This window comes from Amphiprion ocellaris, chromosome 5, assembly GCF_022539595.1.
Source record: "Amphiprion ocellaris isolate individual 3 ecotype Okinawa chromosome 5, ASM2253959v1, whole genome shotgun sequence".
NCBI classification, from domain to species: domain Eukaryota; kingdom Metazoa; phylum Chordata; class Actinopteri; family Pomacentridae; genus Amphiprion; species Amphiprion ocellaris.
This window is the reverse complement of record NC_072770.1, coordinates 4,479,270-4,498,335: the sequence shown is the minus strand read 5'-3', so window position 1 is coordinate 4,498,335 and position 19,066 is coordinate 4,479,270. Positions and strand designations below refer to the sequence as shown.

Below are 19,066 nucleotides of genomic sequence, written 5' to 3'. Positions count from 1 at the left end.
CATATATTTTAATGTAATACTTCATGTTGTTTGTAAACTCGTGTCAAATTGAATTGACCATGATTCAATGTTGAAAAGTTTAACCACAATTCTTTCAACTTTCCACTGTGCATCATAGCATCTCCAATAAGAAAGAAGAACAATACAAATTTAAGCAAAGCATTTATATTGATTAAAAAGAGACATTTGTTGCTGCTAATCCACCTGTCAATCACACATTAATTGAGTAATGTCTGCAGACAGTCTCCTTCCCCTCAGGTGTTTGTCTCTTCGGATCTCATCACCCTTTTGTTGTCTCACAGACTCCTTGATCTTCCTACCTGTTGTTATTGTTTGGCAGCTACATTCACCTCCCTACTGTCACTGTTGTCTTTTCCACCTTTTGATCAAGTGTTACATCCAATCTATATTGTAAATATACAAAATAGAGTATTTTCTAAGTGATTAACTGTATAACTTTTGAACAATTTACAGTTTATTTTTATAAGAAAAAAGTATTAACACATTGTACATGTTAATCATTAGAAAAAAAGCCCAAACTGTAAATAACATCCACATCAAAAATTGTATTTTTTACAGAGTAATTTGTTCTTTTACAACATATAGCTGTAAAATTACACTGTGTTATTGTACTGAATTATTTTACAGATATTTACAATATTTGAAAGGAAAAAAACTATATATAATAATAATTGGAAAATGTAAGTAATTTCTAAACCATTGTTTTACAGTGTACCAGAGCATCCCACTACAACAACTCTGGATAAGGAATATTGATTGATTTCTTTCTTCTACACATCTTTTCACATAAGTCAACAGCTGACTTTCTTTATCATCTCCTGTGTGATTACATTCTGTATGACCCGATTTTTGCAAGTCAGGTTTATTTCATTAACTAGTACAGATCGTTGTGAACTTATTTGGGTATTTGTGTGTTTTGTATTTGAAAACCATTTCCTCAGTGTCTGTGCGTTGCGGGTTCATGTTGTCTACTGTATTTGAAAACCATTTCCTCAGTGTCTGTGCGTTGCGGGTTCATGTTGTCTACTTTCTGTTCCTGTAGAGCAGCCCAGAGCAGACTAACATCCTGTCTCTAACACATTTTAATATTCTCTTTTTGACCATAAAATATGAATGAAACAAGCTTTTTCTCACACTTGAGTGGCTCATGGTTCTTAAACCAGCTGGCAGGCTCAGTCAAAGAGACAAATCTTTCTACAAATGTTGTGTTTTCACACACAGCAGGAAATCATTACAAGGGCAGATGATTGTTTTGCTTTTTTTTTCCTCTTGGTGTCTGTCTAGCTATTGGTTGGTTTTTGGCCAATACCATTGCCTGTGGACACCCTCTGCGGAATGTTTTTGGGCTGGCAGAGAAGGCAGAGCTTAAAGCGTTTATTGTTCAAAGTATTGCGTCTCTTTCTTCATTAATTGCCCTTCTGACTTGGAATAAGTGCATCTAGTTGAAGGCTCAGCAGCGGATTCTCCTCCTCCTGCAGGTGAGAAACAACTTGTTTTTTTCTCACAGTGAGCTGAACACCGGTGTTAGAATTTAACAGGTGATCAGGTTAACTGGCGATAGTTTCCGTCTCCAGATGTTTCGTCCGCAGATTAGTCACGATCAGACCTGGATTTACGTGAAATAAAGATACCAGATAAAGAAGACCTCACCGAAAAACGTCGGCATCACTACTTAATGATCCATGTAATATATATCCATGTAAATATCATCTACAGACAGTAAAAAGAAACGTGCAGGCCGAAAAAGAAAACACGTATTTTTCAAGTAGGTGAGAGGATTCTAAACCACGTAATCCAGCGATAAAATTACGAGACCACCGTTTTACTCATTATGCTACCGATCAGCTCTGCAAGCTTTCTGCTTCATCTACATAGATCACTGTCATCCTGTCAGGTGTTTAATACCTGGTGATTGTTCAGGAAACACGTCCATGTCAACTGGGGATAGTCACAACTTAACACAGGCTGCCTGGTTAAGAACGAGTCAGACAACTATTTATTGTCTCACCAAGAAAACCCACAACATAGAAGCACGTCCACTGCTGTGTTGTGTGTTAGTTTGTGCGTTCAGTGAAACACATCCAGAGCAGAATTTAGAGTTTAACTCGGGTTTGTTCTCAGAAACACTGAGACCCAATATACATCTCCCTGATGCACTTTTCCCATGACAACAGAAACATACAGAAACATGTAGAAGCCTGGCAGACTTTATCCTCTCAGCAGCTGTGTGGTTAACTAGCAGCTAGAACTGATGACAGGTGTGTGTTAGAGTCAGACACACACACACAGGATGCTCACTTCATCAGTCATCTTCAAAAATACACCGTACATAAACGAATCCCGCTGCAGAACCTCCTCTCCATCAGGACCATCAGTTGTTGATGTCCTCCCTCAGGTCTCTGGTTTCTAGACTAGCAGCGCTAGCGCAGAGCTACAGGGAACATCTGGACCCCTCAGAGCAGTGGGGGACGTCTACGTAGATCACGTGACCGACCGACGGTAGATCTGAATTATTTTTAGTTTTATTCCTGTTTTATTTATTTATTATTTTGGGCCTCAAATACTTTTACATACACACACTTAAAAATAAAAAACAAAATTAAATAAAATTAAATAATGAAAAAAAAAAAAAAACAACAACAACAAAAGGGCACTTTGCCCCCCCCCCCAAAAAAAAAAAAATAATAATTCAAGTAGTCAAGTAGATCATGTTATACAGTTATTAATATACAGTAGTGCTGGCATCGTTATTTTTTTAACATCCCACCTCTACTCTCCATGCTTTATATTTTAAATGGAAATGCTACTATTAAACACTGTTGCATTGGCCATTATAGGTGAACCCATAACTAACACATAAACACACAATTCAGACCCACTGACTGTGAAAACGTCTACTTTTGAAATTTTTGTTATTTGTAACTACAAATACAATTCCTGCACATGCAATTTGAAAACAGAATTTTCTAAGTGTGCATTTCCAACTTTAACTTATTCAAAGAATTTGAGTATTTTTCCACCTTTTGTCTATAGTTGCCTGCAACTGTGGGACACCGTTGATAATGATCAAGGAGAACAAAGGCTGTGAAACCTGAAGCCCTCAGCAAGCTGTTGCACGTATATGCAGTATTTCACATACTGCATACCTCTGTGCAAATGTTTGTCCTGTCACCCAGCTTCACTGCGGATGGCATGTAAAAGATCAGATATTTACATATGAAAAAAGATTTAAAGTTAAATCCAAAATAACATTGCTGTTCTGAGGCACTTAACATGAATTTGCCAAAAAAATAACTAAAAGCTGCATCCTGAGGCAGGTACCAGAAAAACTGCCATGTTGTTACCAAAATTTGAATGCCTTATTGTCTGTACAGCAGCTATTTTAGGTAGCTGTTTTATTTATTTTTTGCTATTTTCAGAGACTTTCTCGATGCTACAGAAATCTAAACTGTAAGCCAGTACATGCGGACAGGATTTATAACATTACAACTATCAGAAAAACCAATGTAACTCGTGAAATTAGGTGATAAACAAATATAAATTTGTACTTGATGGCAGATTATATATAATTTATGTTTTATATTCAAATCACAAAGCCCTCTATTTGCTTCTCAAATTCAGAATTTTGTCACGCAGGAGCAAAGAAGAAAGTAATATGACATTATCAAGCTAAAAGTCGACAGGTTGGGGTGGGTGGATGGGTCTGCACAGGTGTAGACTTTCACATAGATGTTTGAGCTTGTTTCCCATCAGCAGCCAGATCTCTGAGGATGAACATCCTCCAATCAAGTAATTATCTTTGCCAAAACCATGACCCTTTCCTACATAACCAAATTGTTTCTAACCTAAACTTAACCAAACCTTGTATGTAGTGGTGTCAGATCAGAAAATTTCAGTTTAATGATATTTAGTGTAACAGATCTTGAGAATCTTTAGAAATGTCAGTATGAGTCTTTTTGGAATGAAACTGCAAACATTGCATTTTGTTGTACAGTTAATTAGCTGCAGGAAAAGCCCAAATAATTTGAGTCAGTCTCTGGGGGGCCTTGAATATATGCAACACACCTAACTGAAATACATTGTTTGACAAACATAAATAAGGATCTGACTTTTAGTAGTTTCTCAGACTGCAGCTCTGTTCATTGTTTGGAGCTTCTATTAGAAACTGCATGAGATTGGCCTTCAAGATAACCTTGTTAGATTTCTGGGTAAGAGGCTTGAAGAAGAAGGAGAATGTTACACACACAACAAGTGAAGAAACCCCTATAAGGTGTATATTATATACATATAAGCCCCACAGAATGCTGTTCAGAAGTTGTCACATGTTCTGACTGCTGCTATTAACTCCACCTCCTGACTGGAATGTTTAGACTTAGAGGGACTGAAACATGCAGGTAAAGTTCCTCTCAAAGATGGAAGTGAACAGGAAATCAGAAAAGTCCTGGTGCTGCAACATTCATGAAGATATGACAGATTGTGTTTATCCAGAATATATTTTTATTTTTTCACAGACATGTTGTCACTTGTATGAGATTCATTATCAGAGACAAACGTCTGCTTTAGTCTGACAGTTTCATCCCAGGTGATTATCTGATCCCAGCATTTAAACACATCATTTTATATTACTGAGTGCTTGCTGGCAGCTGTCTACTAATGTACAGATCTTTTGATTGAGCAACAGCACAAATGGACTAGTTGGACCACTTCAACAGTCACTTCAACAGCAAGGAATTTAGTTGTGTTTTGTAAGTCACCTTTCACATGTTACACCACCCAGCTCACCCAAATGGGTGTTGTAGGGGCAGGGAACATAATCAGATAAGCTCCACCCTCACCTTTCTCAGTCAGCAGAAAAATAGACACATAGATGAATGCAGATTATTATCTCAATTAATTAAATTACACCATTAAAGCTGAAAAAGCGTTTTCTGGAAGTTCATGTCTCAGTATATTCAAAATTCCTATTTTACATCAAATTAAAATCCAACACACTTCCAGTTTGTCAGAGTCCCTGTGTGGCCCCCCTTTCTGTCTGTTGTTCTGTCTTTCTGTCTCCTTCTCGTCCTCATTCTCTCTCCCTGCTTCTCTCTCTCTGTCCCCTTTGTCTCTGTCTCTCTCTTAACCACCTGTCTCCTTAAGTTTCTTCAAGCTTGTTTAATGCTTGCCACATCCATAAGATCCATGCCGCGAACCATTATATAGCAAAACAGGACTTAATCAGATCTTATGAGGATGGAGGTGCAAATGCAATTGATTTTGATTTCATGAATGGAATGTTAAAAATTAAATGGTTAAAATACTGTCTCCAAAACTCACAATCTTTATGGTATTACATACCCAACCAAATTTTTACTAAAGTAGGTGGATTTGACTTCCTCTTAAGATGTGATTTTGACCTTAAAAAACTTCCTCTAAAACTTTCAGACTTTTATCAACAAGCCCTTCTGTATTGGAAACTTCTGTTCAAACATAACTTTACACCACACAATACCCCAGTCTGGAATAACCGATACATATTGGTAAATAGAAAATCGCTGTTTATTGAAGAATGGTATTCAAGAGGTGTATGGGCAATTAGCCATTTTCTAGACAATGAAGGTAATATTTTAAATCATACTGATTTCTGTAACAGGTTTAACATTCAATGTACTCAGAAAAGGTTCAAACAAACTGTAGTTTCTTTAAACAATGAATTTAAAAGTAGAGTATTCTGCACTTTCATTTCAAAAGTACTACTACATGAACAAAAATGCAATAACATTTGGTTTGCAAACACTTTTAAAAAGTGCTTTTTAACAGTAGTCTTCCCTTTACACAGTAGCAGTAAAAACATTTCTTGTAAATCTCAACCTAAACATTAATGTAATCAAACCAAATAAAACTAAAGCTTTTTGCCACTGCAAGGGCATTAACATTTTCTCTGGTTTGTTATAGAAAAACAAGTTACCTTCAGAGTCCAGAGCCACGATCATAACATTAGAACAGGAACCTTCCCAGCAACAGCAAGTTAACATTTATACATCTGTATTCTTATTTTTTTCTGAACAGGTACCAGCAGAAACATTTTTCATTTATCAGGGAGCAGCAGAAACAGTCCATGTTCAGTAGCAGCTGTTAGAGTGAGGTGAAGTGGTCAAGCACAAAAATAGTACACAGGTGGGAATGACTATGCAGAAGACTTTTTAGTCTGTGAAGTCCTTGTTTGTATTTCTTTTTCCTTTTTTGGCATTTTTAGGCTTTAATGTATAGGACAGTGGAGAGTGACAGGAAACATGGGGAGAAGAGCAAATGGCCATGGGTCAGACTCGAACCCATGACCGTTGCATCAGGGACTATAGTCCCAGTTTATATAATCACACACACAAAACCTTGCAGTGATGCAGGTTGAGGCTCATATGCGCCCACATTCATTGCGATCCTAACAACGTTCCTCAGATAAACATCTTCCACAATCCTAATCAGAATGCAGTCTGTAGCTAACTATTTCGCTGTGGCATTAGCTTGTTTTGTTTTAGTTTATCTCTAATTGTCCCACAAACTGTATCCAACCAGTCTGCTGAAGCCTCCCTCCACTGTTAGTTTGGGTGAGACATAATGACACCCATCCCAAGTCCTGATCAACATCCAGCCCTCCTGTGATCTATGGTTTGTCTGTCTGTGTATTCAACGGACTTTCACAATAATAATGTAGTGACCCTCTGTGATGAATGAGTGAGACTTTATCTGGTTCTCTGGTCGTTTATTGAACTTTCACACAGCCTACTGGGGGCCGTAGCCAACACCAAAAATAATTACAAAAACTCTATTACCTAGTTCCAGAATTAGCTGCTGTTCCCAGCTGTCTCTCGCTCAACACACACACTACTGCTGACTCTCAGCCAATCAGAGGTGAGCTAACTAAACATGGCGTGTTGGAGCACCAGGTGAGAACCCAGCAAGGAGAACAGGTAGACTCCACACAGAAAGACCCCAGGCCCAGATTCAAACCCAGGACTTTCTAGATGTAGGATGATAGTGCTAACCACTGCTCCACGGTGCCGTCCTATAAAGTAACATATAAACATTCAATAAAAATACTCAAGATAAGCAGAAGTACATCAAAATTGTACATAAATACACCACAGCAGTTGTGTTTAGCTATTTTCCACCACTAAAAATCTTTTTTTTTAAGAACTTAAGTCAAAGTCATTGGCTGATCTATCAAACTTTAGTATAATAAAATATATACAGTGCTGTATGGAGCTGTTTGACATTCATACATTTACTTTTCTCTGCACGTAGCTTCTTTTCCCTTCAAAAAAGACATTTCTTTTCGAGTTATGAAGTAAAAGACAGACTACAATGGCGTCTATATGATCCACTGACAGACTGGTGCTTAAAGCTAAATATACAGTACGTCCTGTGTTGATGTAAAGCAGATGGTTGCATGTAGACTCAGTGGAGACAGGGATTTGGGAAGGGGTTTTGTAAAGGCGGTGACTGTTGAAACAAGTCTTCTGTTTTGTGGAACCGCTAATCTCAACAGTGGTCTGTCTGGAAGGAATTTGGAAAATTTTGAATTTAGAAAGCTGTTAATTTCTTTGATACATTAATGACTCAACAGTAACACAAATTGAATGCTTTTAATGTGAACTTAGTTTAAAAAAGGCTAATTAAAGAGCTGTTATTTTTAATTCAGTTCATGACTCCTTTTGCCAGTCAGAAAGAGTCATGAACTGGGGGGGGATTATCTATACACCGCTTGATCCTTTACAGGTGTGTTTGTTTTTATCTTCTTACTTAAGTATAACTTTTTGCTTAAGCATACGTTTTTTGTGTGTGCATGTGTTTCATAATTGCATTGCGCATTTCATTTGAAATGTTATATTTTTTTGATTTAACATCTTGAATTTGTATTTATTTTCATTTTACTGTTCTTCCACCTTTAGCTATTTCTGGACTCCTCCTCTCTCATGATAATTTAGCAGCAGTAAACAGTAACTGAAAGAAATTGCAGATAAATGACATAAATTCCCCCTAATAATTTTTGATATCATCATCTCTAATTTTGTCAAACATCTTTGACATTGTATATATTTTATGATGCCTCCTTTCAGCTGCCAAGCACTGCCATCTATGTAATATCCATGAATTGCTGTTATTTCTTCAGTGAAATAAAGGTGAAACACACGTGCTGTATAAAAGAACAAAACACTGAGACAGGCTGCCAACCACCTTTTATCTTTATAGCCTGCACTTAAACCACAACAAATATTTTCCTTTCCTTTGATGCCTGATACTCCGGCCTTAAACATAGAGCTTGTTTGCTATGTATGCTGTAATATCATGCATGTCTGTGACTGTTTAGAAACAACAGACTTATTAAAATTCCCTAAATATATTCCTTTCTTTTCTATCTAGTTTTCATTCTGTGCAGCCACCATGAAAATTGCATCTTTCAACATCCAGAGGTTTGGACGAAACAAAGTGTCAGACCCAGATGTTCTCAATATCTTAATTAAGGTAACAACTAGTGTGAAAGCACACGCGCACACACACACACACGCACGCACGCACGCACGCACGCACGCACGCACGCACGCACGCACGCACGCACGCACGCACGCACGCACGCACGCACGCACACAAAATATAAAACTGTAAGACTTCCAGCACAGGCTCTCTTTAACATTTGTTTTGTTACTTGAAGACGAGCACAAGCACTGCTTTGACCACTATGCTTCTCTTTATCTTCCAGATAGTGTCTCGATATGACATCCTTGTGATCCTGGAGGTTGTGGATGCCAGTGGAACATCTGTAAAAACCTTAATGGATGCACTCAACAAGTGGGTGCATCATTTATCTCCTTATTATTACTATTAGAACTACTTTGCTTGCTTTAAGTTTGCATATTCACAATGCATCCCTACCGCCTAAAAATTACACTCCCATACAGCTAAACTGAATTCTCAGTTAAATTCTGAGGAAAACGTAATTTTAATGGTTACATTTGTTTGTGACATATCACAAACAAGACAGGCAGACAAACAGACAGACATCAATCCTTGGCTGAGTAATAACATTTTTATCAACATATTCTCACCATTTTTTTATTGCTTTATTGTTGTGCTCCTTTTCAGCCAACCGATCATATATGAGGGTAATTCACAAGGTTCTCAGTCTCACCTGGAAATAATAGGCATAATTCCTGTTTTGGGGCATAGCTGTATACTGTAAAGCCTTACATCAGTGTTGACAAAAACTGAAAAGCAATCAAAGAAAAAGAAGAGGATAGCTATAAGCTGGCTGCTGTGGCTCCAGGACAAAGTGTCTGTCCACACAGGACAGGTGGCAGAAACAGCCAAATGCAGCTTTAAGCTTTTGCTTCATGAACCTTACTCATTCGACCTGCACCGTCTGATTTTTGTTTCCCAAAATGAAATCCTGCTTGCATGGTCCCCATCTTTCTACTGACGATGAAGTCCTACATGCTGTTGAGGAGCATCTGGAGGCTAAAGATGTGACATTCTAGTGTGAAGTTTGAATATCAGTGGACCAAGTGTACTGAAGTTAAAGGAGACTATGCTGAAAAATAATGTCTCTCTCCTTTGATGTTTTCTGGTAAGGCAGAGAGCATTCTGAAGTACCCTCATATTAAAAAGGGGCAGGACTTGTTGCCTTGGTAACTTAGAAAATGGAGAAGAAAATTAAAGCTAAACCTAAACCTAGCACAGTAGTTTTGGTGAAAAAAAATGAACCAAACAGCAAGTAAAAACCAAACTTTAGTCTAAGAATATTAGTCCTCACAGGAATGCAAAACCCTGTCTCCTCTACCTCACACCTTATAACCTTTTTGATATAAAATAGGCCTACTTTTCTTTCCAAACAAAATGAGAATGCAGTTTAGTCCTAAACCAAAGGAGTGTTCTGTTTTAGAGACAAGGTTGCACAATGACAACACTAACAACTGCCAATGTTAAGTAGGTCTATCGTAGTTTAACATTTAAACAACTAACACTTGGTAACAACTTGCAAAATACACCTGGATCCAATAGGAAAGTTTGGCAAGTATTTGGTCACTTGAAAAATCTAAATGTTGACTTGATGATTCAACTAAATTAAAACCACATCTTGTAACAGCTCATCCAACAGTTCTTGAATTCTATTTATGTCTAAATCACATGTTGATGGTGATGGATGAGGTCCAAGATTCAGAAAAGTTACCAGAATTCCTCCTTTGATGACTATAACTGTCTGTACAAAATGTCGTGGTTATCCAGCGGATGGTTGTGGTGTGTCTGAACCATCTGTGGACTGACATACTCACGGTGCTACCAGCATGTGTGTGTCTCAACTAAAAATGGTGTTTTAACCTTGAATTTCTCTCAGCATACACAATGTGTTGATGCTTCTACACAGTGCTAGTAATAAGAGATATACGGAAAATGTTGTAGAGATGTTTGATTTAACTTCAAATCTATTAGATGCTATTGAAATTAATATTATATTCCACATCTTTATGTCTGCTCAGTTCCAACAGTAAACATCACTACACTCTGAAAATCAGCAGTCGTTTGGGTCGAACTCGTTACAAGGAGCAGTTCATGTTCCTGTACAGGTGAGAGTTCCTGAGAACGTGAAGCAGTTTAACAGAATAGGAGTTAATCTGCAGATGCCTGTTCTTCATGGATGGATAAATGAATTAATTGTAAGAGATGTTGGCTTTAAATAAATTACAACTATGACACAACCATTTAAATTCTTGTCAGCAGCAATGGGCAACATGTCCCACTTGTGCACCAAGTCAAGCTTTCAGATATTGGATTCAACCATTTTGGGGTAAAAATGTAAAACAGGGGTGGAAGAATTATTCAGACCCTACTTCAGTAAAGGCACCAATACAGCAATGTGAAAACACTAAATAAGTAAAGTTCTGAATGAAAAATTTTATTCAAGTAACTGTGCATAAGTATTAGTAGCAAAATGTAGTCAATGTGTTAAAGTTCTTTGTTCCCTTGGACTGATAGATGATTATATCTGCTATCATTATATTATTAACAGTGAAGCATCAGTGTGTCAGCAGATTGTTACTATTGTTGCTGCTGCAGGTTTGAACTACTTTATATCCAGTTTTATACTCAGGACCAGCAGATAAATCTGAAGGGATTCAATCAATAATACGAGAAGAGTAAAGCATTTCTGATACACAAATCAGTTTTTCTTGTTAGGCGACGCTGTTAACAGCTCATTGAATTCAGTTCAAATCAGTTCAATTAAATTTTATTTATATAGCACCAACTACAGGTCAAATTGTCTCAAGACGCTTTCCAGAACCCATATCCCTGAACTCCCAGAACAGCCCTAAGGAGACAGTGGCAGGAAAACACCCTTTTAACAGGGAAGAAACCTCGAGCAGAACCTGGATCTTTATGTGGGGGACCCATCTGCTGCTGGCCGGCAGGTTGAGAGGGACAATGTGGGCTGAGACGGGTAATGATCAGGATGTGTGACCAGTGGCTATAAAAGGCCACCCTGAAATACAGATTTAGGACAAGATATCACAGGTAACAAGAGAAAGATGAAAATAGGCTGTCAGCATGTTGGATGTCAGTTAGTGCTGTAGTCAGGCACCTGAATGTCCACAACTTCACTATTAGGCAATCTAAGACATAGTTTCAGACATCTCTGGATAGACACGTCCAGTACCATGACCCTTTCCCCCAAAATGTCAGGCAATTTTCCCTAACATTCATAAACAACATCATTAACTCTATGAGATCATACAGACCATGCTTGGTTGTTTCATGACATCCATGCTGTTGGAGTGTATTGTGTTGGAATAACAAATACATTTTCCCCCATGTTAAAAAGAATGGAGATAATTTCATAAAACATGACAAGCTGTGTTTGTATTTTTGTTCAGTGTGTATCGTATTGATTAACATGTTTGTGTGTATGTAGGGACGATCTGGTAGATTTGGTTGGCTCCTATCAGTTTGATGATCAGGTGACTGAGGGAGGAGACATTTTCGCCAGAGATCCCTACATCCTGAGATTCAGATGCCTCAGTACAGGTAATAGATGTCTTTGGTGCACATTTCATTTAATACAAGAGCGAATATCCTTAAAAACATTTTAAAAACAGATACAAAAACAACATAGGGTTCAGTGTGGGTATAAATCAGTCAAAAGTCACGTCTGCAGAAGGGAATTACTGCTGCTGGTTTCCTCTCAGCTGCAGCTGTGTGAATGCAAAGGTGTGCGTGTGTGTGTGTGTGTCTGTGTGTGTGTGTGTGTGTGTGTGTGTGTGTGTCTGTGTGTCTGTGTCTGTGCGTGTGTGTGTGGTCCCTCCACCACAGTGCTGAAGGACCTGGTGATGATCCCAGTTCACACCAAACCAGAGGACTCAGACAAGGAGCTGGACGAACTCTACGATGTCTTCCAGCACATCAAGAAGAAGTGGAGGACTGATGTAAGGACAAACATAAGCAGCAGCAACAGAACCTGGTCTTATACAGTGTTTCCCAACAGGTGGAGAAGCTGAACTAAGAAAAAAAAATATCAACATTTCATGAAGAAGAAAAAAAATACATGTCTAGCCAGCTGCACACCGAAGATGACGTATGCTCTTAGGAATGCATGAAAATGAGACAGCAAGAGAGCAGAGAAGCACATGATTCAAGTTTTTGGATAAATATCAACAAAGTAGTCAAGTTGAATGTAACAGATAAGTGGCTGAAAGACAGCTGAAAATAATGTACTTGCATTTTAAATAAATACCTGGGAGGGAAGGTTAAACAGTCTGAATGGTCAGTATTAAAGAAAATCACTGGATAAACACTGAAAAAGCTGCCAAAAGCAGTGGATAAACTAATTGATGAATAGTAAGTGTAACTGATGAGTAGATACATGCAAATAAAGGATAAACTTTTGGATAAATACTGCAAAAAGCTCAAAAATAGTGAATAGATTAATTGAGGTTTACAGTGTAACTGATAAATGCCTGAAATATTTATGCTATTTAAAAGTAACAGATAAACAATAAAAAGAGTTGTTGTTGTTGATAAAATTAATGTAGTGAAAAAAATTGTTGAAATAATCGGTATAATTAAAAAACGGATATTTAAAAGCAAAAGAAAACCAGTTACAGTAGGTGATGGATAAATGCTGAAAAATCAAGTGGAGAAATGGTGGAAATAAGCAAAGGAGATAAAGCAGAAACGCACAGTGTCTGCACACAGAAGCACTAATCTGACAGCAAAGCCATGAAAATAATGGTAACTGGCTTAAAAATCTTTAATATTACTGAATAGTTTTTCTTCTTTCACATAAAGATCATTCCTATATTATGAAGAAAGGAATCTTTTCTGTCTGGCTGGATTGCCTCTGAGTGGTTCTGATCTACTGCCTCTGTGCTGCAGAATGTCATGATCCTGGGAGACTTTAATGCAGACGGTTCCTACGTTACCAAGAGAGACATGAAGAGCATCCGGATCCGTAATGACAAGAATTTCCATTGGCTGATTGGAGATGATGTCGACACCACAGCCAGCACTGGAAACAACCACACATACGACAGGTAGAGCAAGAAATATAAGTAATTCAACTCGCCTCTATCAGCTTCAATGTTTCAATGCAGGATTTAAAAAAATAAATATATTGTAAAAAATAAAAAAGGTTCATTAAGTGGTGAACAAATCGCTGCACTGTGATTCATAACTGATTTATTTATTTTATTTTTATTATTTTTAACATCATAGGTTGCTATTAAAACTCCATTCGACAGTTATATCCTTCTTTAATTAAATTAGTCTGTTTGGATTCACAAGCACATTTTTTGAAAACACATATTTGCTTTTGTTAAAAAAAATTGAAGACAGAATGTAAATACATGAGTACAGGAACTGAATCTCTTTAACTACTTTTAACTAACACAGGTGCACAAAAGCAGAATAATAAGGTACAGTTTGACATTTTGGTACTATGCTTTCATAACAGAAAGTTAAATGAGAAGAGCAATAACAGTCTAATATTTATGCAGTAACCGCAAAACAAGCTGTAAAGACAGAAATAATCATCAGATATTTAACTTTCCAAACGTCCATGAACATATTGTGTGATATATTGTTGCATTTGGAAAAAAGCTAAAACTAAGCTAAAATTGTGACATTTCATTGAAATCACTTTATTCTATGTTTCATTCACAAATAACTTTGCAATCTAGTAAAAAACCAACAACAAATAAACAGATAAATATGTAAATAAATAAATAAACTCTGCCCTTAGAGGCCATGATTGACTGAGCCATGAATATCAATCACAAGACAAAAGTTCAGAGATTGTGTTTACACAGAGCAGAGAAGAGACAACAAGAGACACTGAGTAGAAAATAAATGTATTTGATGTATAAAATAAATGCATCATGGCTCATAAAGAGTATATAGAGAGACACATTATAAGCAAGTGGTTGGAAGATAGAGCAGAAGATACATTCAGCATGGTAAAATATCTTATTAGAGTAAATGTCCAAAGTAATGTACAAAGAAATATTTAGTTTGTAGAAGTTGTAAAAATATAAACAGGTCAAGTAAAGAAGTGTATTTCTATCATGTGGAGCCTCTGTTTACTTCCAGCATTGGTGACACCTGTGACGACTTGAAATACTGTCACAGAGTAAACTGGGGTATGAAGCGCCCCTCAACATAATTTCCCTCCTGAGGAAAATTAGGTCTTAATTTGAATTATACTAATCTTACTGATCTTTAAATAGCACTGAAATATTTTACTGATGGGAGGAAATTTGAAGAAATAGTTTTGAGGTGAGTTGATAAAGTTTGACAACATGGAATAAGTATCTGTTGTTTTGTTTTTTTTTATGTGACTATATATTTAAAAACTTTCTTTACTGTTAGAATGACAGCCATATGGAGGTTTATCCATTAGTTTGTACAAAAAAATAACAAATACTTTTTGGCAATATTTGTAAATATAAGAGGAAGACTTCTGAGGGAAGACACCACAGTAATTTAAATATCAATGATAAGAATGTTTTAGTAAAGTTACAAATATAAATTTGGACACTTAAGCATACTTCTTGTGTTCAGATTAAACTGATAATCAAAAAATATATATTTAAAAAAGAACAGATGTTGTTCTTAAGGTGGCTGTCTTCCTCTGAATAACCTACATGTTCATTTTTATTAATTTATTTTTATAGTTTTTGTAAAAAAAAAAAAAAAAAAAAATCCAATCATTTCTTAAAAAGATTTATAGCATCATAACTGCTTTACATTGCACTAAAAACATGTGAGTTCTCCCTACGTTTAGCCATGGTTGCACTGTGCAGAACTTTATTTTGCAGTGAAAAATTCGTCCCCAGTGAGTAAAAATAAGAAAGGAGCAAAAGACGCCCTGAAACTAATTGGTGTTAAGAGGGTTAAACAACAATAAGTTATTGGTCATTTAGCTTGTTTACTGGGCGGAGCCTTCCATTAAATGGGGGTTATGAGAGTTGTACTGATCTAACTTAGCAAAAATTCAAGTAAATGTATTTTTAAAAATGTAAAACTTTTTCTTCATGTTGCCTGAAATAAAGTTGCAAAATTCCTTTATCCTTTTTTAATGCCATGTTTCTAAATTTTATTTTTTGTCTTTATGCATTTCAGTTGTTTGCTTTTATTGTTCCTGTTTTCTAACATTTCCATTTATTTGTTTTATTGTAATGTCTTGTCTTTGTTGTTGTTAAAGTAAGTAGCATCCAAGCTGTGACACTGTGTGAACATCACAGGAGACCAGCTCTGGTAATATGACTAAAAACACATGTCATATGTCTTTGTTCAGGATAGTGATCTACGGTGACGACATGCTACAGGCTATCGTACCAAGCTCTGCCAAACCCTTCAACTTCCAGGAGGCTTATGGACTCAGTGAGGAGCAGGTCTGTTCCTTCTTTTTTACGCTTTCCACAAAACCTGACATTAATTATTGTATACTTTTCAAGAGGCTTAGCAATAAAGTCTGATCTTACTTTGGCATGAATTCAAACAGGTTCTTTCTGTAGGGGACCTACTCTTAGTAAATTTTGGTGCACACACACAACTCTACACAGGTTTCATGTATGTAATCATCCTCAGAGAAGCTTCACATACATGAGCAGGAACCCTGATGGTTGTTTTATGTATTAAATCATGAGATCGATGTTCTACATTTTTTGTAAGCCAGTCTCATTAAAGACCAACTTAATGGCTGGATTTCTCAGCAACGTTAAATAGAACTGTGTGTACACAGAGATGTGTGCCTGAGGGTGGAGCTAGAGTGAAGCTCTTGGAGTGGGGTTATGGTACTCATTAAAATTCCTCCAGAGACCATCTATATCCACCAGGAATGTTTTTGAAATGCAATTTTCCTTTGATCATTAGAAGGCAACTCTGAGCAGGTTTGTATTTTTAATTCCAGGAACCAGAACTACAAACTCATGCTCAAAAAATAAATGAATGCAAACAAACTTGAACCATCTCCCTTTGCAAGTGTCTTTTCGGATATCTGTGTAATTTTACTTGAGTACTTGGTTTGTTTATTTTCCAGGCCCTGAAAGTGAGTGATCATTATCCTGTGGAGGTGGAGCTGAAGTCCATAGCTCCGACAACAGACGAACAGATTGGTAACCAGGACAATTACACTCGCATGCTATTATTTTTCTTATTTAAAATGGTACAATCAGAGTTTAGGTTTTGTTTGTGTTAAATGATGATTGCTTTGGGCCTTTGGGGCCTGATTATGCACCACAGTAAGAATGACTGGTCCACAGAAAGCAAAGCCAATGAGTCTGTGATACCTTATTTAACACAAATGTATGCATTTTCCTGCTATTTTTTGATAATTTGAAAAAGAAAAATGCTCAGGTAAATGAAACCCGAACTAACAAAGCAAATTTAAAATTTGTTAAATGGAAACTTAATGTATGTGAAGAAATAAATGAAAGTAAGGAAATCTCTCAGCCCTTGGATGCATCAAAGGAAACAATGCCAAGTTTCTAATGCTGATAATAAAGAAACATAAATATTAGTTACGTGCCCAGATACAAGCTACAATTATAGTAACTTTAAACTCCAACAGGGGTTTAATTGTCCAACCGAGTGCGTCGGCTTGGTCAGAGTTAAACAACTGTGAACTCTGACCTGTGAAACCACCAGAACTGGGTGACATTTGCAGTGAAACAGGAATGCACAGTTGGATGTGTTAACGTCACAGCATAAGTGAATGACAAATGGAGCAAATTTTTGTTTACTGAAAATTCAATGACTGTGCCCTTTATCTTTATCAGTTGCCCAATGAGAACTAGGGATACATATGGCCGGCCTCCAAAGGATGCAACATAAAAACTTGAAAATATAGAAAATATACCAAAAATTTATAAAAGTCACAAAAAGTGCAACATTTTAAATCTATAATTTAAAAAAAAATGCTTACTCAGTTCAAATAATCTTTGTTTTCCTGCTTCAAACATGTATACCTCAAACTTCCACAAATCGTAAGTGGCAACCATAAGGCACAGTTTGGCACTTATGAGAACCATATTAAATATTAGATTGCATTGTTGTGGCTAAAAAAGTATTATGATCTCATAATTTTTGTTTTTTGGTGAGTGCAGTGTGAATCTGCAGCACTCAGACTCGGTTGGTTTACGTAGGTTTGGAGGTTTTTCACTCGACTATTCTTGGTTAAAACCTGTGGAAAATGTCACAAGGTCAAGAAAAATGTGAACCGCAGGGCTGAGAGAATCTGACTGCACATACACTAGACTTCATAATCATGCGATGGCAGATGTTGCTGACACAGGTCAGATGTAGAAAGTACACCACAAGGAATTGTAGGACAGCATTATCTCCTATCCTGTTACAAAATATGCTTCACTGAGGCACCTTTCCTTAGCATTTAGAGAATTCAAGTCTGATACTTCGAGTCATTTCACTCATTCAGGAACCTTAATGATCAAAAACATATATCTGACTGCAACCTGTGTTGGCTGCTTGCTGGGGTTCTAGTAAGAATTGAAAATATATTTATTCTTAAAAAAAAAAAAATCTCCTTCCTACCTGAGCTCACATAGCTTCAGGACTCAGTGGATCTTGTGTTTATTCCTCTGCAGATCTGAAGAAGTCGGAGCCGCAGCAGCTTCAGGGACTCGTGGTCATGGACGGAGATCTACTGGAGCTGAAGAGGGGAAATCTGCTGCTGGAGAGGGAGAAGCTCAGCCTGGAGATCCAGATCCTGCAGTTGACGATGGCCAAGATGAACCGCAATGATGCAGTTTAATCTGAAGAAAGTACCAACCAAACAACATAGCTCTACCTTAACCCATTATCCACAGAACCACTAATGACTGTATCACTGTTACAAGTTGTTCTGGGTTTGCTGTACTATACTGAGCTGTCAATCCTAGATGGCTGCGCTTACTCCATTTTCTGAATGACTGCAGATACCCTTCATCAATATGAACTGAGAGAAACAGACACTTTCCTGTTTTCACTTTAAATTTTGACTGAGTCTAGGTATTATCAGTCCTTTTCATCCATGCTACACACAAGGTAAAATTAACTGTGTGAGTTGTGTGTAATTCTTGTTTTCAGTGTCATTTTTTAATGTCTAAAGCACATTTTGTATTTTTGTAATCAATAACAGTTCTTCTCAGGAGGTTAAAATCATTTTATTGCCCGTTTTCAAATGTAATCTTCTACTTGTGGACTGAATAAATGCTCTTGTTAATCTTCTGTCCTGACTGTAGGGGCACAGCTGTGCAGCAGAATAAACATATTTGCAATAAAGGTCAAAGACAATGGTCGCCTTTGAAGTTTTTACTGGAAGCCAGAGTTTTTGATGGGAGCAATTTTTAGTGTCAAAAAAGCTCAATTAAATCTCAACTACAGTTCTGTTTTTCCTTGACTACGGTTTGCATGAAAGCATGTCTGAGACTCAGAGTTGTGTAGCAGATGACATCAAAATTGAGCTTTCTGGAAGTCAGATCAGACACTAAACACTGCACAACAGTGCAAACATGATCCCTAC

General features: G+C 37.0%; 1 protein-coding gene across 1 annotated transcript; it reads left to right on the top strand.

Annotated features, from left to right (window-relative positions):
- Nucleotides 1-1,342: 1,342 nt before the first annotated feature.
- On the top strand, nt 1,343-18,771 carry dnase1l4.1 (deoxyribonuclease 1 like 4, tandem duplicate 1). Its single transcript, XM_023268274.3, has 10 exons — nt 1,343-1,499; nt 8,422-8,523; nt 8,759-8,847; nt 10,533-10,619; nt 11,963-12,075; nt 12,361-12,473; nt 13,423-13,580; nt 15,842-15,938; nt 16,586-16,661; nt 18,150-18,771. The coding sequence occupies exons 2-10, from the start codon at nt 8,443-8,445 to the stop codon at nt 18,314-18,316; spliced, it is 981 nt and encodes a 326-aa protein (XP_023124042.1). The 5' UTR covers nt 1,343-1,499; nt 8,422-8,442; the 3' UTR covers nt 18,317-18,771.
- Nucleotides 18,772-19,066: the final 295 nt, after the last annotated feature.

Excerpts from the sequence above, each read along its gene's own strand:
- dnase1l4.1 (XM_023268274.3), top strand. The coding sequence starts at position 8,443 with ATGAAAATTGCATCTTTCAACATCCAGAGGTTTGGACGAAACAAAGTG. Across the intron at positions 12,474-13,422 it reads AGAAGAAGTGGAGGACTGAT|AATGTCATGATCCTGGGAGA; the intron begins GTAAGGACAAAC and ends TCTGTGCTGCAG. Across the intron at positions 13,581-15,841 it reads AACAACCACACATACGACAG|GATAGTGATCTACGGTGACG; the intron begins GTAGAGCAAGAA and ends GTCTTTGTTCAG.